The sequence below is a fragment of the Chiloscyllium punctatum genome, chromosome 40 (genome assembly GCF_047496795.1).
Source record: "Chiloscyllium punctatum isolate Juve2018m chromosome 40, sChiPun1.3, whole genome shotgun sequence".
Lineage (NCBI taxonomy): Eukaryota > Metazoa > Chordata > Chondrichthyes > Orectolobiformes > Hemiscylliidae > Chiloscyllium > Chiloscyllium punctatum.
Window position 1 is genome coordinate 68,754,396 of NC_092778.1, and position 19,090 is coordinate 68,773,485.

General features: G+C 42.0%; 1 protein-coding gene across 8 annotated transcripts in view; it reads left to right on the forward strand.

The window, feature by feature from the left end:
- The window catches only part of LOC140464733 (centriolar coiled-coil protein of 110 kDa-like), an 84,486-nt gene that overhangs the window by 18,876 nt on the left and 46,520 nt on the right, over positions 1–19,090 (forward strand). For 6 of the 8 annotated variants that reach the window (XR_011954971.1, XM_072560206.1, XM_072560207.1 and 3 more), the window contains exons 4-5: positions 643–771; positions 12,232–13,840. Coding sequence is in view for 7 of the 8 variants with exons in the window: in XM_072560206.1 (XP_072416307.1) it covers positions 643–771; positions 12,232–13,840 (1,738 nt within the window). In the remaining variant the exon portion in view is untranslated. Of the gene's footprint in view, positions 1–642; positions 772–5,030; positions 5,134–12,231; positions 13,841–19,090 lie in introns of those variants that run through there. The other 2 variants (XM_072560212.1, XM_072560211.1) reach the window with 2 other exon arrangements.

The window sequence follows — 19,090 nt, forward strand, 5'->3', positions numbered from 1 at the left end:
TACAGACTATTGCATAAGTTCACAAAGGTGGGTACATAATAGCAAGTTGTTTTGGTTTTTACAGCCATCTTGGTTATCTCTACTCAGTTTTGTCCAAAGTTACTTAGAGGCAATAGGAAAGAAGTGGATGATTTGTGAAACAGATTTATGGAAGCCAATATTTTAATTAAACATATTTGCTAAGGTATTTTGGTTGGTTTGTTTGTCTTGTTTGACTATAATACCTTTTTAAAGCAAAAGATCTTAGTGACAGCCTTCTGTCTTGTAAAACGATAGTTGGCATTATTGTCGTCAACTATGTTTAAACAAAGATCATGTGTTGACTTGGGTTACTTAGTCAATGAAAGCTTCATAAGCACAGCGTCTTTGAAATCGGAAAATACTTTAAACAATAGTTATGAGCTTTCATGAGCGGAGTCAACAACCAAGCTTTAGCTGGTTATTTGATAACTTTTATTTCAGCATTGAGTTATTCATCATCTAACTAATGGAGCGAATAAGTAGTAATTACAATACATAGTGCAGGTTCTTCTGAATAAGGTTGGTTTTTGAAGGTGGAAATTGGATCATCGCAATGAGCTTCAGATTTGCTGAAAGCTTTCTTACCATCATACTGAAGCAAGGTAACTTTTCCTATTACAGATGGATAGTGAAAGGAAGCTGGAGATGCAGCAGTACAGACAAAAAGCTGTGGAATTGGAGCTCAAGCGGCAGAAAGCGAGAAAAAGTGCCTTACTAACTCGTGTCCAAGAAATTATAGAAAATGTACAGGTTAGCTATTTTGTTGTCTTTGTGTAAATTAATGAGTTTTAAAACCTGGAATTTTAAAATACCAGGCAAAAATTTGAAATTGCAATACAGATTACATAATTATTCTACCTTCATTGACATTGTAATGTTTTAAACAACTTGACTGTTGAAATTCTGAATGATTAAGGCTTCTATTTTGCTTTGTATTAGTAAATGGCTTGCTACTTCTAGATGCTTATGATAATTACCATACTATAACACCGGAAAGTACAGATTATTTTAGTGTCCAGTTTAGCTCAGTGGTAGCAATTGAATAAGGTGGGTGAACCTGCAGCATGGGAATTTGATATGGCCACTTCGGAGACATGGATAGAGCAAGACAGGAATGGTTGTTGCAGGTTCTGGGGTTTAGATGTTTCAGTAAGATTAGAGAAGATGGTACAAGAGGGGGAGGTGTGGCATTTTTAGTCAAGAACAGTATTGTGGTGGCAGAAAGGACTCGTCTACTGAGGAAGTATGAGCTGAAGTTAGAAACAGGCAAGGAGAGATCACCCTGTTGGGGTTTTCTAACTGCCTCCAAATAGTTCCAGATATATACAAGAAAAGATTGCAAAGACGATTCTAAATAGAAGCTGGAGTAACAGGGTAGTTGTTATGGGGGACTTGAACTTTCCAAATATTGACTGGAATAGTTCAAGTACTTTAGATGGATCAATTTTTGTCCAATGTGTGCAGGAGGGTTTCCTGACACAGTATGTAGGCAGGCCAACAAGGGTCAAGGCCACATTGGATTTGGTACTGGGTAATGAACCTAGCCAGGTGTTAGATTTGGAGGTAGGTGAGCACAATTCGTTATGTTTACTTTAGCAACGGGAAGAAGTAGGTAAGTAACACAGGGCAAGAGTTATAGCTAGGGGAAGGGCAATTATGATGTGATTAGGCAAAATTTAGGATGCAGATTATGGGAAGGAAACTGCAGGGAATGGGCACAATTGAAATGTGGAGCCTATTCAACGAACAGCTACTGATGAGTATGTATCTGTCAGGCAGGGCAGAAGTGGTTGAGTGAGGGAGCCGTGGTTTACTAAGGAAGTTGAATTTCTTGTCGAGGAAGAAGAAGGCTTGTGTTAGGATGAGACATGAAGGCTGATTAAGGGCGCTTGAGAGTTACAGGTTAGCAAGGAAAGACCTAAAGAGAGAGCTAAGAAAAGTCAGGAGGGGACATGAGATGTCTCTGGCAGGTAGGATCAAGGAAAGCCCTAAAACTTTCTATTGTATGTCAGGAATTAAAAAAATGACAAGAGAATGGTTAGGGCCAATCAAGGATAGTAGTGGGAAGTTGTGTGTGGAGTCCAAGGAAATAGGGGAAGTGCTAAATGAATAATTTTCGTCAGTATTCACATTGGAAAAGACAATGTTGTCGAGAGTACTGAGATACAGGCTATGAGACGAGACAAGATTGAGGTTCACAATGAGGAGGTATGAGCAATTCTGGAAAGTATGAAAATATATAAGGCCCCTTGGCCCGATGGGAATTATCCTAGGATTCCCTGGGAAGCCAGGGAGGAGATTCAGAGCCTTTAGCTTTGATCTTTATGTTGTCATTGTCTACATGAATAGTGCTATAAAACTGGAGGATAACAAATGTCCTCTTCAAGGAGGAGAGTAGAGACAACCTTGGTAACAGAAGACCAGTGAGACTTATTTTGGTTGTGGGTAAAGTGTTGGAAGAGATAGGATTTATAATCATGTAAGAAGGAATAACTTGATAGGGATGGTTTTGTGAAGGGTAGGTCGTGCCTCACAAACCTTATTGAGTTATTTGAGAAAGTGACCAAACAGGTGGATGAGGGTAAAGCAGTTGATGTCGTGTATATGGATTTCAGTAAGGCGTTTGATAAGGGGTCATGTGGTAGGCTATTGCACAAAATACAGAGGCATGGGATTCAGGGTGCTTGTGGTTTGGATCAGAAATTGTCTAGCTGAAAGAAAACAGTGGTGGTTGATGGGAAATGCTCACCTTGGAGCTGAGTAACTAGTGGTGTATCGCTAGGATCTGTTTGGGGCCACTGCTGTTTGTCATTTTTACAAATGACCTGGATGAGGGCATAGAACAATGGGTTAGTAAATTTGCAGATGACATTATTGTTGATGGAGTTGTGAATAGTGCAAAGAATGTTGCAGGTTACAGAGGGACATAGATAAGCTGCAGAGCTGGGCTGAGAGGTGGCAAATGGAGATAGTTCACTTTGGTAGGAGCAACAGGAATAAAGAGTACTGGGTTAATGGTAAGATTCTTGGTAGTGTAGATGAACAGAGAAATCTCTGTGTCCATGTGCGTAGTGCTACCCAGGTTGATAGGGTTATTAAGAAGATCTACGGTGTGTTAGCTTTTATTGGTAGAGGGATTGAGTTTTGGAGCCACCAAGTCATGGTGCACCTGTACAAAACTCTGGTGCGGCTGCAGTTTGAGTATTGTGTACAGTTCTGGTCACCATATTATAGGAACAATGTGGAAGCTTTGGAAAGGGTCCAGAGGAGATTTACAAGGATTTTGCCTGATATGGAGGGAAGGTCTTATGACAAAAGGCTGTTTTTTGTTGGAGAAGAAAGTTGAAAGGTGACTTAATTGAGACACACAAGATAATCAGAGGGTTTGATAGAGTGGACAGTAAGAGCCTTTTTCCTTGGACGGTGATAGCTAGCACGAAGGACCACAGCTTTAAATTGAGGGATGATTGATATAGGACAGGTACCAGAAGTAGTTTTTTTTAAACTCAGTGTAGCATTGGCGTGGAACGCTTCCTCTGTCTGCAGCAGAAGTAGACTCGCCAACTTTAAGGGCATTTAAATGGTCATTGGATAAATATATGGATGAAAATGGAAAAGTGTAGGTTAGATGGGCTTTAGATTGGTTCACAGGTCGGCGCAATACTATAGGGCATGTACTATGCTGTAATGTTCTGTATTCTATGAAATCTTGGTTCAAGCCCTACTCTGGATTTAAATATGTACAGGCAGTTCTGTTATGACATTTCTTTGTTTAATTGGCTGTAACGTGATTGGGTAAATAGGGAATGCTAATTCTAAAGCACAAACTTTTAAAGTGTGTGTTGGCTATAATGCGAAGAGATCAGCAACACTTTTAAGTGTTGTTTGTGTTGTGCTATTTTTGGCTAGCTCAGGATTGCACAGGTGTGCAACAATTGCATTCTGGAAGAATTGCCTGTAATCTGTACCATCAGCTTAATGTAGTACTATGTGGTGCTGTTATTTTGGGGTGGTTGTCTTTTGGGTAAGATGTTCAATGATGATTAGAGTGGATTGTCTAGCATTTTTGAACAAAAAAGCAGGGAACTCAACAATTCCTCAATAATACAGACTGTCCAGTAATTTATCTCATTGCTGTTTGTGGAGAATATATTTGGGCTGTGTGTTGGGGGAATGATTTACTTTCATTCTTCTGGGACGAAGACATTTGGTTCACACAAGTTTAAAATGTGCACTTTATGACCCCAGCATTTTATGGATTACATGGAAACAATAGAAAATTCTGAGACCAGGGTTAATATGCAGCCTGTAATAACGGTGTACCGTCACTATCTGTTGGCAATAAGGACCCACATCAGTTATTATAATGCAAAAGGATGCCTGTTAGCCCACTGAATTCATATCACATTGAGAGGTTCATCTCTTGATGGAAGTTTTGAATTAGTTCATTTTAGAACTTTAAAAAACTGATGATTTTAATAAAGCATTTAAAATTCTGAGGAGACTTGGCAGGATTAATGACAGGATATTTCCCCCTCATGGGGGAGTCTAGAAATGGAGGAGAAAGTGAGGACTGCAGATGCTGGAGATCAGAGCTGAAAATGTGTTGCTGGAAAAGTGTAGCAGGTCAGGCAGCATCCAAGGAACAGGAGAATCGATGTTTCGGGCATGAGCCCTTCTTCAGGATGCTGCCTGACTTGCTGCGCTTTTCCAGCAACACATTTCGAGTTTAGAAATGGGACTCAATTTGTGAATAAGAAGTCTCTCATTGAAGATGCATGGAGGAATTTCCTCTTTGAGGGTTGTTCGCTTTTGAAATTCAGTTAATATAGAGGTTGGGGTATAGGAAAGTGGATGGAAGGCCATAATCTGATCAGCAACGGTCTTGAATTATGAAGCAGGCCAAGGGCCAAATGGCCGACTCCTTTTTCTTACTGTCATCTGAGTTTAGATATGATGGAAGGTATCATTGATAGTGCTATCAAGCAGCACCTCCTCAGGAGAAATCTGCTCAGTAGCGTCCAGTTTGGGTTCTGCCAGGATTATTCCGCTCCTGACCTCATTACAAACTTGCTTTGAGAGTGGACAAGAGGACTGAATTCCAGAGGTGAGGTAAGTGTGACAGTCCTTGGCATCAAAACTGCATTTGATGGAATGTGGCATTAAGGAGCCTTGGCAAAACTGGAATTGATGGGAAACTGGGGGCAAATTTTCTGGAAGGTGGTTGTTGGACAAATCAGAAGACAGAACAATACCCATGAGGGCGACCTCAATTGTGATCTTGGGTTCAGGTTGCGCTCCATGTAACCCTATCATGTTCTGTGTAAAATCTTCCTTACTGTGCTGTTTTGATGCCATCACCTTGATAACTCATTCTCTCTGTACTTATTTTGTATAGTTTTGGATTATTTCTTACTTTGGTTAGACCCTCATCATGCGCCTCATACCTATCATGTTATTTTAGCCATTTGGTTTGACTCTTGCACCATCCTATTTTGATTTTTTTGTAATTATTAATTAGATCATAGGTCATCCCTTCACTTGCTGATCAGCTGTTGATACTTGACCTAGACACTTTTGATCACCTTCAAAGACTTGTTATTCAGTCTGTCATTACTTCACTCACTATTTGTATTTGTTTTCATACTTTCTTAATTACTTGGAATCATTTTACCATTATCTGTCTGCATATAAATGCTGTGCCTGTGTGCTTCCCTCCACTTGACAAAGGTGCAGCACTATGAAAGCGTGTGATTTCAAATAAACCTGTTGGATTATAACCTGGTGTCATATGACTTCTGACTTTGTCCACACCAGTCCAACACCAGCATCTTTACATCGTGCTCAGTTGTAGAGTCATAGAGATGTACAGCATAGAACCAATCTAGTCCCACCTGCCAGCACCCGGCCCATATCCCTCCAAACCCTCCTTCTTCATATACCCATCCAAATGCCTTTTGTTGGAAGTCAGTCATCTCAGCTCCTGGACATTTCTGCAGGAGTTCCTCAGGGTAGTGTCTGAGGTTAGAAATGAGAATGTTTACTGATAATTGCACAATGTTCAGCACCATTCGTGATTCCTCAGATAACTAAGCAGCCTGTGTCCAATTGCAACAAGATCTGGACAAATCCAGCTTGGGCTGGCAAGCGGCAAGCAACATTCATGCCACACAAATGCCAGGCTATGACTATCACCAATAAGAGACAACCTAACCACCATCCCTTGACATTCAAAGATATTACTATCATTGAATTTCCCACTGTCAACGTCTTGCGGGGTGATCGGACTCACCATTTAAACACAGTGGCTACAAGAGCAGGTGGGGGGCTAGGAATACTGCAGCAAGTAAAATACCACCTGACTCCCCAAAGCCTGTCCACCAAGGCACAACTCAGTGGTGTGATGAATATTTTCCACTTGCTTGAATGGGTGTAGCCCTAACAACACTCAAGAAGCTTGACACCATTCAGGACAATGTAACCCACTTGATTGGCACCACTTCCACAAGCATCCACTTCTACCACCGACGCTCAGTAGCTGCAGTGCATAATATCTACAAGATGCACTGTAGAAATTCACCAAAGATCCTTTGACAGCACCTTCCAAACCCGTGACCGCTTTGATCTAGAAGAAGAAGGGCAGCATTTACGTGGGAACACCACCCTCCAAGCCACTCACTACCCTGACTTGGAAATATATCACTGTTGCTGGGTCAAAATCCTAGAATACCCCCCTATAATGGCATTGTGGGTCAACCCACGGCAGGTGAATTGCAGCGGTTCAAGAAGGCGGCTCAGCACCCCCTTCTCAAGGGCAACTTGGGACTGGCAATAATTGCTGGCAAATCAGCGACACCCACAACCCACAAACGAATGAATTTAAAAAAATGTGAACTCCATTCAATAATGTACTCCTGGTGTAGTCTCGTCAAGGTCCTATACAATTACAGCAAGACATTATTACAAAGAGATTAGATTGTAAGAGTGTTAAAGATGAGCATTCTACTTGCCTTCCTAATCGTTTGCTGTACCTGGAATGTTAAATTTCTGTCATACGTGTACAAATTCCCAGGACCCTCAGAATACCAACATTTCTAAGTTTTCACCATATTTAAAACATGCCAATTTGAGTTTTCCTTCTACTTTTTTCCAAGAAAGTCCCACTGAGGCAAGGAATGATAAAATGAAGGAGCCTTGGACGACAAGAGAAGAGGAGCTTCTTGTCAAAAGGATGAAGGAAGCTTAAGCTTGAGTAAACAAGGATCTGGTACAGCTTTAGAGGATTACAAGGTAGCTAGGAAAGAACTCAAAATGAGGAGAGCTAGGAGGGGGCACAAAAAAGCCTTGATGGGAAGGATCAGGGAAAACCCAAAGGTGTTCTACACTAAGGTAAGGAATAAGAGAATGATCAGAGAGAGGGTAGAGCCGATCAGGGATAGCGGAGGGAGCTGGAGTCTGAAGTGGTAGGGGAGGCCCTAAATGAGTTTTTTGCTTAAGTATTCACTAGAGAGAGGGGGACCTTTTTGATGGTGAGAATACTGCGGACCATGTTAATAGGCTTGAACAGATTGATATTAAGAAAGTGGATGTGCTGGAAACTCTGGGATGCATTAAGATAGATAAGTCCCCAGAGATGGAGTAGATATATCCAAGGTTATTACGGGAAGCGAGGAATGAGATTGCTGTACCTCTGGCGATGATCTTTGAATCCTCGCTCTCCACTGGAGTAGTACCAGATGATTGGAGGGAGGTGATTGTTGTTCCTCTATTCAAGAAATGGGGAAATCCCTAGGAATTACAACCAGTTAGTCTTGCATCTGTGGTAAGCAAGGTACTGGAAAGGATTGAGAGAGAGGATTTATTTCTATTTGGAAAAGAATAGTTTTATTAAATGTAGTCACCATGAGGGCAAGGTCATGCCTCACAAGCCTTATTGAGTTATTTGAGGATGTGACGAGACAGGTTGAGTAGTGGAATGGTATATATGGATTTCGGTAAGGCATTTGATAAGGTTCCTCATGGTAGGCTCATTCAGAAAGTTAGGAGGTATGGGATACAGGGAAATCTGACTGCCTAGATACAGAATTGGCTGGCCAAAAGAAGACAGTGAGTGATACTGGATGGAAAGTGTTCTTGCGTGGAGGTCGGTGACCAGTGGTGTCCCGTAGGGATCTGTTCTCTGGCCTCAGCTCTTTGTAGTTTTTATAAATGACTTAGATGAGGAAGTGAAAGGATGGGTTAGTAAGTTTGCCAATGACACTAAGGTTGGTGCTGTTGTAGATAGTATCAAGGGTTGTTGCAGGCTACAACAAGACATTGATGGGCTGCAGAGCTGGACTGAAAAGTGGTAGATGTAGTTCAACCTGGATAAATGAGAAGTGATTCATTTTGGAAGGTCGAATTCGAATGCTGAATACAGGGTTAAAGACAGGATTCTTAACAGTGTGGAGGAACAGTGGGATCTTGGTCCAAATATATAGATCCATCAAAGTTGCCACCCAAGTGGAATGAAGGGCTTATGCTTGAAACGTCGATTCTCCTGCCTATTGAATGCTGCCTGACCGGCTGTGCTTTTCCAGTGCCACACTCTTCGACTCTGATCTCCAGCATCTGCAGTCCTTTTTTTTAAATTTAATTTAACCCCCACACTACCGCCTAACTGCGGTAGTGCTTATTTTTCCCCAGCACCCATGGTGTGTGTGTGCAAGTGTAAAACACAGTGAAAGACACAAAGTGCACGAATCTTTATTCAATTGCCACCACCAGGAAGATATGAAAAACACCCGAGTGAGCATCTGCAGTCCTCACTTTCGCCTACTCAAATTGATAGGGTTATTAAGAAGACATGTGACATTTTGGCTTTCTTTAACAGGGGGAATTGCGTTTAAGAGCTGTGTGCTGCAGCTCTATAAAACCCTAGTTAGGCCACACTTGTGTCCATTTCTGGTTGCCTCATTCTAGGGAGGATATAGATGCTTTAGAGAGGGTGCAGCGGAGATTTACCAGGATGCTACCTGAATTGGAGGGCTTGTCTTATGCAGAGAGGTTGACTGAGCTCGGGCTTTTCACATGGGAGAGAAGGAGGAGGAGAGGTGACTTGATAGAGGTATACAGGTGATGAGAGGCATAGATAGAGTAGATAACCAGAGACTTTTCCCCAGGCAGAAATGGCTGTCACGAAGGTCATCATTTTAAGGTGATTTGGAGGAAGGTATACGGGAGATGTCAGAAGTGGGTTCTTTACTACCACCACTGGCAGTGCATTCCACACACCCACTACTCTGTGTAGAGTCAGAGACATTAGGGACATTTAAGCAACTGCTGGACAAGCACATGGACAATCGTAAATTGAGGGGTGTGTAGGTTAGGTTGATCTTCGAGGGCCTGTACTGTGCTATACTGTTCTTTGTTCTAAATTGCACACTTGGAATATTCTTGTTGCTGGATGGGTTAAACTACAATCACTCAACACCATCTAGAATAAAACTGACTAACTAATTACCAAAATTAGAATTTTCCATTTTCACTGACATAGTTGATTCACTTACTCTGTAGCATGGTGGTACAATGGCAGTTTTCATGTACCTGTCACCACAGCACCACCCTGTGCCCCGCTCCACCATTTTGATTATGGAGTACCCAACAAAAGCACGAATCTGACATCAAATGCCTGCTCAAATATTTTCCAGACCCTAAGTCTGTTTTGAGGCAGAAAAGATTGTTGGCCTTTATGAGCCTGCTCAAAGTTTCACCCACCAAGATCCATGCTCAAAAGTTTACTGATTAGTTTCTATTGCCTTTGTAAATAGGTAATACATCAACTACTGTAAGAAAGTGAGGACTGTAGATGGCGATCAGAGTCAAAAGTGTGGCACTGAAAAAGTGCAGTAGGTCAAGCAGCATCTGAGAAGCAGGAGTGTCGACGTTTTGAGCATAAACTCCATCAGAAATGAGGAATAGCTTATGATTGAAACGTAAACTCTCCGGGTCTTTGGATGCTATCTGACCTGCTGTGGCTTTCCAGTGCCACGCATCAACTACTATGTTAATGAGCCACCAATACAGAAAAGGCAGAGGCATAATACCTAGAGACCCTGATTAGCTGGTGGTGTTAGCAATTAGCATTTGAACAGTGTTTTTCAACTGATTTCTGCTTTTCTTTGGTTTGGAAATAGTCTGAATGGGATTCTGAAATCGAAGTGCAGAGCTGGAGAAACATGGTAGGCCTGGCAGTGTCTGTTGAGAGAAAAACAAAGTTAACATTTCAAGTCCAGTGCTCCTTTGTTAGATTCATTGTATTTCCCTAAAACCTTTTATTTCAGATTTCTGGGAGTGGGTATAGTGACAGAGAACGTAACAAACAAAGCTAAAAGAAAAGGAAGAAATGGGGATGAATTCACAATGTGAAGGTGTTGAACTCAGTATTAAGTCCAGATGATTGTAAAGTGTCTAGTCTGAAGATGAGATCATGTTCCTTCAGTTTGCCCTATGATTTGCTGGAGCATTGTAGCATGATGAGGACAGGCACACAAGCATGCAAGCAGGATGCTGTGTTAAAATGACCAGTTATGGGAAGGTCAGGGTCATGCTTGTGCACAGACTGGAGTCGCTTAAGCATCCGTAATGTCTCTGACTCTAATGCCACCGCTGGCAGTGCATTCCACACACCCAACGCTCTCTGCGTAAAGAACCTACCTCTGACATCTCCCCTGTTGCTTCCTCTGAACACCTTAAAATTATTACCCTCGTGACAGCCATTTCTGCCTGGGGAAAAGTCTCTGGTTATCTACTTTATCTATGCCTCTCATTACCTGTACACCTCACAGGTGCAAAGTGGTTACCCAGTCTGCATTAGGTTTCTCCAATGTAGAGTAGGTTATATTGGGTGCAGTGAATGAAGACAAGTGGTATCACTGCAAGGGAAGGGATTATTTTCATTACGGCAGCTAGATGTCCTTGAGAACGTGGTGACAGTGAGCTGCCTTCTTGAACTGCCGCAGTGAGGTATTGTAGGTAGATCCTTACAGCCCTTTGGGAGGGAATTTCAGAATTCCAACCCAGCGACCGGTGAAAGAATGGTGATATATTTTCAAATCAAGATAGTGAGTGACTTGAAGGGGAACTTGCAGGTGGTGATGTTGCAATCAATCTGCTGCTTCTGTCCTTCCAGATGGAATTGGTCCTTGGGTTTGGAGGATGTTCCAGTACAGTTACAACATTGGTATCTACCCAGCAAAATGGAAAATTGCCCAAGTATGTACTGTACATAAAAAGCAGGACAATTCCAACCCAGCCATTTACTGCTCCATCTGTCTACCCTCTACCATCTACAAGATGCACTACAGAAATTCACCAAAGATCCTCAGACATATGAAAGATCATGAATGCAAGTGCACACCCTCCGTTCTGTTGATATTTCTGTGATTCTAAAAAAAGTGTATAAACACAAACAATCCATGTCCCAAATTTCATCCCTACCTGTTCCGTTATATGATACTTTGCATGTTCAAAATGGATAAATTTCAGGGCAAGCATGTCTCAGTTAAAACATAATTCCATTTTTAAAAGTTATGAAAATTATGAAAAAGTCTTTTTAAGAGACAATTTAACGCATCAAGTAATAATTAAATTCACTTTTCCATTCAGAGTACTTGGCTATTTTACAGTGACAATTATTCTGGGTAAATGATTTTCTTTCCTTTCGTCCAATTTTACATCTATGGTTAGTTGTAATTCATGAAGTGTAATGGGTGGAGAGAGTAAACACCTGTATTGGAACTAATTTAGAAGGCTTGTCTTGTTTACAATTGTGTACTTAGTTACCAAAAACAAAACATTATGAGATGAGATTTTGTGTGGTTATGCCACCAATGGTTACCAACAAACATTAAGCTTTCTGCTTCATTTCCAGTGGACCTCCTGCAGTCTGTTTTACTGAAGATGATACTTTCAGATTGCATATGATTATTATAAATGCCCACCACATTTTTAAAAGGCTAAGATGTTAATTTTCTCTGAAGTTTAAAATGCATTACATTTTTTCAAAACAAGTCTGTTGTTAACTGGTCTATAATGTGCTGGGAAGTGGCTTTATAAACTTTGGCCCAAGTACAGGTATCTTTGACATGGTTTATAAATATGTAAAACAAGTTACATAGAATTATTACATTTTGTATTTTTGATCCTGATTTTGAACTGTTTTTCCGAAAGGTATGTCACGTGCCAAGTACCACCGAATGCATCAAAGATCCTGGAAGTCAATCGCCAACAAAAATTGATCCAACAAATGGCTTCAGCACAGACCAGTCTTCAAGCTATTCTGACAAACCTGCAGATACCACTGTGTCAATAGCGGCATCATTGAAATTAATGGAAGAAAATACCGCCAGAAATTCTGAGAAGTGCACTTATTATTCCCAACTAAGTGACCTTCCTAAATTGACTTGTAATAACCAATCCAATAACACATTCTCAGTATGCACAAGTCCTAAGAAAGAGGAATCAAAAACTGATGTCATGTTATCCACAAAGGAATCTCCTGATCATTATGCAATGAGTCTTCAGAACCTGTTAAAAAAATCAAGAGAATATGTAGAGAGAGAACAAAATCGACGTAGTGGGAAAAATGTTTCCAAGGAAAGTACAAATGAAAGTCATTCCGATAAAGAAAATGAAGGTGTTAAAATCAGTGACTGGGAAAAAGAAAGAAACAAAGTATCTACCAAAACTTTGAGTCCCAGTCTTGTGACAAGCAGTGCAAGGTCATCTTCACAGCCACAGAATGCCTCTGCAACAAATGAAAGCTGTGAATTATATGATAAAACAGCAGTTAGTACATCAGCTTCAGTTTTAAGTAATTCATCAAAAGTAGACTTTGCAGAAAAGTCAACAAAAGGCTTATTGAGAGAATCTGATTCAGATGAGGATTGGATAAACTGTTCAACAAGTGAACGTGACAGGAGCTTGCTTAAAAGCTTAATGGGGTCTTATGCGAAACTGCCCAACCCCGAACCAAGTCGCAGTCCGAAAATGCACCAAAGACGTCCCAGGACATCGACCAATATTGTTATTAATAATCCGGTAAATGCTTATGAGCTAAGTCCGAAAGAAAAATTTAAAGGATTATCTGGGATACCTCTAGGTAAAATGAATATTAATCTTTATGCAAAGAGAGCAGTTGTGAATGAAGCTTTAATAGCTGTCAATCAAGAAGAAACAGAACAAATTGCTGGGAAACGACAGGATTTTCCAACATGCTTGGGAAGTGTTGATGAGATGCCAAGAAAAGGATGTTTACCCTTATGTGCTAAACCTTCTGGAGTATCGGAAACAAAAATGATTGAAGGTGTAGTTGATAATGTTGTTCAAGCACCATTGAGCAGCTTAATTCAGAAAGATCATGATTTGGAAAGGACATCTCCATTATTTGTGAATAAACAGGAAATTATTGAGTCCTCAGAACCCCAGATTGAACTGAATCTCAGTGGCCAAAAGACTACCAGCTTGACGGAAAAAGCTAAACAAGGTTCACCCATTGAACTTAACAAATCCTATGATGTCAAGCATCCATCTCCAGTGCTGCTGCAAAACCAAGTGACAAAACAACAAATGGACCTCTCAGCTATGTCTTCAGGCAATGAAAAGAGTCTACAAAGTAGCATAGAAGCTAAAGCCAAACGTAAATTAGTGATGGGTACTTCAAGTGCCAAAGAAACAGTTCAGGAGATGTCCAGGTGGATTCGAGAGGAGAGACATCACAGAGTTTCTATTAGCAGGAGTGAAACTGAAGTGCCTCCAAATAACCAGAGTAATGCTTTAGGTAAGGATGGCTTTATCTTGCGGTTTAGAGAGGATTAAATTTTCCTTCTTGACAACTTCCATTCTAAGGGAGTACTGACTATGTGACACTGCTACAGTGATGGTTCTTCAGTGCTGAACCTGTGTTTTGTCTTGCAAAGGGGGCAATGCAATCTCATAGAACATAGAAAAGTACAGCACAGACCAGGCCCTTAAGCCCACTATATTGTGCCGAGGTTTAATCCTAATGTAAATTATCAGAACTTAACCTACGCACCCCTCAACTCACTTCTATCCATGTGCATGTCCAGCAGTCGCTTAAATGTCCCCAATGACTCTGCTTCCACCACCACCTACGCTGGCAATGCATTCCATGCATTCACAACAGTCTGCGTAAAGATCCGACCTCTGATGTCTCCTCTATACCCTTCTCCTAATATCTTAAAACAATGACCCCTCGTACCAGTCGATCCTGCCCTGGGGACAAGTCCCTGGCTATTGGCTCTATCCATGCCTCTCACTATCTTGTATACTTCAATCACATCTTCTCTCTTCCTCCTTCTCTCCAGAGAGAAAAGTCCGAGCTTAGTCAACCTTTCTTTGAAAGGCAAGCTCTCCAGTCCAGGCAGCATCTTGGTAAACCTTTTTTGCATCCCCTCCAAAACCTCCATCTTTCCTATAGTAGGACGACCAGAACTGGACACAATATTCCATGTGTGATCTCACCAGGGACTTGTGGAGCTGTAGCAAAACCTTGTAGCTCTTAAACGCGATCCCCCGTTAATGAAAGCCAAAACACCATATGCTTTCTTAACAACCCTATCCACTTGGGTGGCAACTTTGAGGGATCCATGTACTTGCACACCCAGATCCCTGTGTTCCTCCACACTGTCAAGAATTCTGCCTTTAATCCTATATTCAGCATTCGAGTTCAACCTTCCAAAATGCATCACTTTGCATTTATCCAGGTTGTACTCCATCTGCCATTTCTCAGCCCAGCTCTGCATTCTGTCTGTCGTGTTGCAGCCTGCAATAGCCCTCTACACTATCGATGACACCTCCAACCTTTGTGTCATCTACAAATTTACTAACCCACCTCTCAACCTCCTCATTCAAGTCATTTATAAAAACTAGAAACAGCAGAGGCCCAAGAACCTGCGGGACACCAGTCAACACTGTCCTCCAGGCAGAATACTTCCATCAACAACCACACTCTGCCTTCTGTCAGCCAACCAATTCTGAATCCAGATAGTCAAATCTCCCTGGATCCCATACTTCCTGACTTTATGAACGAGCCTACCATGGGGAATCTTATCAAATGCCTTGCTGAAGTCCATATACACCACATCCACTGCTCGACATTTGTCGACCTGTCTTTTCACCTCAAAGAACTCAATAAAGTTTGTGAGGCATGACCTGCCTCTCACAAAGCCATGGTGACTGCCTTTAATCATACTATGCTTTGCCAAATAGTCATAAATCCTATCCCTCAGAATTATTTCCAAAACTTTGCTGACCATAGATGCAAGACTGACTGGTCTGTAATTGCCATGGATTTCCCTATTGCCCCTCTTGAAAAGAGGAACAACATTTGCCTCCTTCCAATCCTCCGGTACGACTCTCTTGGAGAGTGAGGAGGCAAAGATCCTCGCCAGTGGCTTAGCAACCTCCTTTCTTGTTTCCTGGAGCAGCCTAGGATAAGTTTGGTCTGGCCCTAGGGACTTATCAATCTTAATATTTGCCAAAATTTCCAGCACATCACCTTTCATCAATCTTGATCTGTTCAAGACTGTATCCCAGCTTCTCTAAGTTTTCATTCACAACAAGGTCCCTTTCCTTAGTGAAAAACGAAGCAAAAAACTCATTTCGGGAAATGATTGCTGTTATGTAGTTAGGATGACATCTGGTTAATAAATGTTAATCTCCTAGAAGCTTATCAGAATTTGTTAACTCTGCAGAATTTTGAAGATTTAAATGTCTATTCAGATTTTTGCACTTGATCTTCGATAACTTTGATATTTAAAGTTGTGGAGACTTAAGTATGCATATCAGGAAAGAATGTAAGTTTAAAATAGTTGTAAATTTCAGTGTGTTAATGTGACAGTTTCTTTAAGCAGACTTGTGTCCTTTACGTTTGGAAGTCTTTGCCATTCAGTGGCCAGGAGTTTAATAAGAACCAGGCAATGAAGGTTCACAGTTATGAAAGTTACATCTGATGATCAGTTTCTGTGCAAGACCATTAATTCAAAATGAAAAAAATTTTGATAGAGACCAAACTTCTTCAGTGGTTGCCCTGTTACAATCTTGTCATTAGACACAGTGTTGAAACCACTGCATTGATGTGAGCTTTCTTCACTCAGAGGATGGAACTTTGCTGATTGGTCCAGCTCTAATTGCTTATTCCATAGGTGGTAGTGGTGAGCTGGTTTATTAAACTGCTACAGTCCATTTGGTGTAGGTGCACCCATATATGATTAGGGAACAGTTTCCAAGTTTGATCAAGCAACATTGAAGGAGTAGTGATAAAACTTCCAAGTCAGAATGGTGAACAGCTTAGAGGGCAATCTGCAGGTGATTGTATTTCCATCTTGTGATACTTACCACTCGTTCCACATGAAAGGTGGATAGAAAAGATGTGAGGTCCGTGCATTTAGCGTTGCGAGCTCTACACTGCAATAACTATTAGAACATAGAACATAGAACAATACAGCACAGAACAGGCCCTTCGGCCCACGATGTTGTGCCGAACTTCTATCCTAGATTAAGCACCCATCCCTGTACCTATCCAAATGCCGCTTAAAGGTCGCCAATGAATCTGACTCTACCACTCCCACGGGCAGCGCATTCCATGCCCCCACCACTCTCTGGGTAAAGAACCCACCCCTGACATCTCCCCTATACCTTCCACCCTTCACCTTAAATTTATGTCCCCTTGTAACACTCTGTTGTACCCGGGGAAAAAGTTTCTGACTGTCTACTCTATCTATTCCTCTGATCATCTTATAAACCTCGATCAAGTCACCCCTCATCCTTCGCCGTTCCAACGAGAAAAGGCCGAGAACTCTCAACCTATCCTCGTACGACCTACTCTCCATTCCAGGCAACATCCTGGTAAATCTTCTCTGCACCCTCTCCAAAGCTTCCACATCTTTCCTAAAGTGAGGCGACCAGAACTGCACACAGTACTCCAAATGTGGCCTAACCAAAGTCCTGTACAGCTGCAACATCACCTCACGACTCTTGAATTCAATCCCTCTGCTAATGAACGATAATACTCCATAGGCCTTCTTACAAACTCTATCCACCTGAGTGGCAACCTTCAAAGATCTATGTACATAGACCCCAAGATCCCTCTGTTCCTCCACCTGACCAAGAATCCTACCATTAACCCTGTATTCCGCATTCTTATTTGTTCTTCCAAAATGGACAACCTCACACTTGGCAGGGTTGAACTCCATCTGCCACTCCTCAGCCCAGCTCTGCATCATATCTAAGTCACTCTGCAGCCCACAACAGCCCTCCTCACTGTCCACAACTCCACCTATCTTCGTATCATCTGCAAATTTACTGACCCACCCTTCGACTCCCTCATCTAAGTCATTAATAAAAATTACAAACAGCAGAGGACCCAGAACTGATCCCTGCGCAACTCCACTTGCAACTGGACTCCATGCTGAATATTTACCATCTACCACCACTCTCTGACTTCGACCGGTTAGCCAGTTTTCTATCCAATTGGCCAAATTTCCCTCTATGCCATGCCTCCTGACTTTCCGTATAAGCCTACCATGGGGAACCTTATCAAATGCCTTACTAAAATCCATGTACACTACATCCACTGCTCTACCCTCATCCACATGCTTGGTCACCTCCTCGAAGAATTCAATAAGACTTGTAAGGCAAGACCTACCCTTCACAAATCCGTGCTGGCTGTCCCTAATCAAGCAGTGTCTTTCCAGATACTCGTAAATCCTATCCCTCAGTACCCTTTCCATTACTTTGCCTACCACAGAAGTAAGACTAACTGGCCTGTAATTCCCGGGGTTATCCCTATTCCCTTTTTTGAACAGGGGCACAACATTTGCTACTCTCCAGTCCCCTGATACCACCCCAGTTGCCAGTGAAGACGAGAAGATCATTGCCAACGGTACTGCAATTTCCTCTCTTGCTTCCCACATAATCCTAGGATATATCCCGTCAGGCCCGGGGGACTTGTCTATCCTCAAGTTGTTCAAAATGTCCAACACATCTTCCTTCCTAACAGGTATCTCTTCTAGCTTATCAGTCCGTTTCACATTCTCCTCTTCAACAATACGGTCCCTCTCGTTCGTAAATACTGAAGAGAAGTACTTGTTCAAGACCTCTCCTATCTCTTCCGACTCAATACACAGTCTCCCACCACTGTCCTTGATCGGACCTACCCTCGTTCTCGTCATTCTCAGGTTTCTCACATACGCATAGAATGCCTTGGGGTTATCCTTGATCCTATCCGCCAGGGATTTTTCATGCCCTCTCTTAGCTCTCCTAATCCCTTTCTTCAGGTTCCTTCTGGCTATCCTGTATCCCTCCACTGCTCTGTCTGAACCTTGTTTCCTCAACCTTATGTAAGCCTCCTTCTTCCTCTTTACTAGACATTCAACCTCCCTCGTCAACCAAGGCTCCCTCACACGACCATTTCTTTCCTGCCTGATCGGTACATACATATCAAGGACACGTCGTATCTGCTCCTTGAAAAAGTCCCACATTTCCACCACATCCTTCCCTGACAGCCTATGCTCCCAACGTATGCTCCTCAAATCCTGTCTTACAGCATCGTAATTTCCCTTCCCCCAATTGTAAAAACTTCCTTGTTGTGCGCACCTATCTCTCTCCATAACCAAGGTGAAAGTCACAGAATTGTGGTCGCCATCACCAAAATGTTCACCCACTAACAAGCCCACCACTTGTCCCGGTTCGTTACCGAGTACCAAATCCAATATGGCCTCCCCTCTGGTTGGACAATCTACATACTGCGTTAGAAAAGCTTCCTGGACACACTGCACAAACACCGCCCCATCCAATCTACTTGATCTAAAGAGCTTCCAATCAATATTTGGGAAGTTGAAGTCGCCCATGACTACGACCCTGTGGCTTCTGCACCTTTCCAAAATCTGTTTCCCAATCTGTTTCTCCACATCTCTGCTGCTATTGGGGGGCCTATAATAAACACCCAACAAGGTGACTGCACCTTTCCTATTTCTGACTTCAGCCCATACTACCTCCAGAGGCAGAT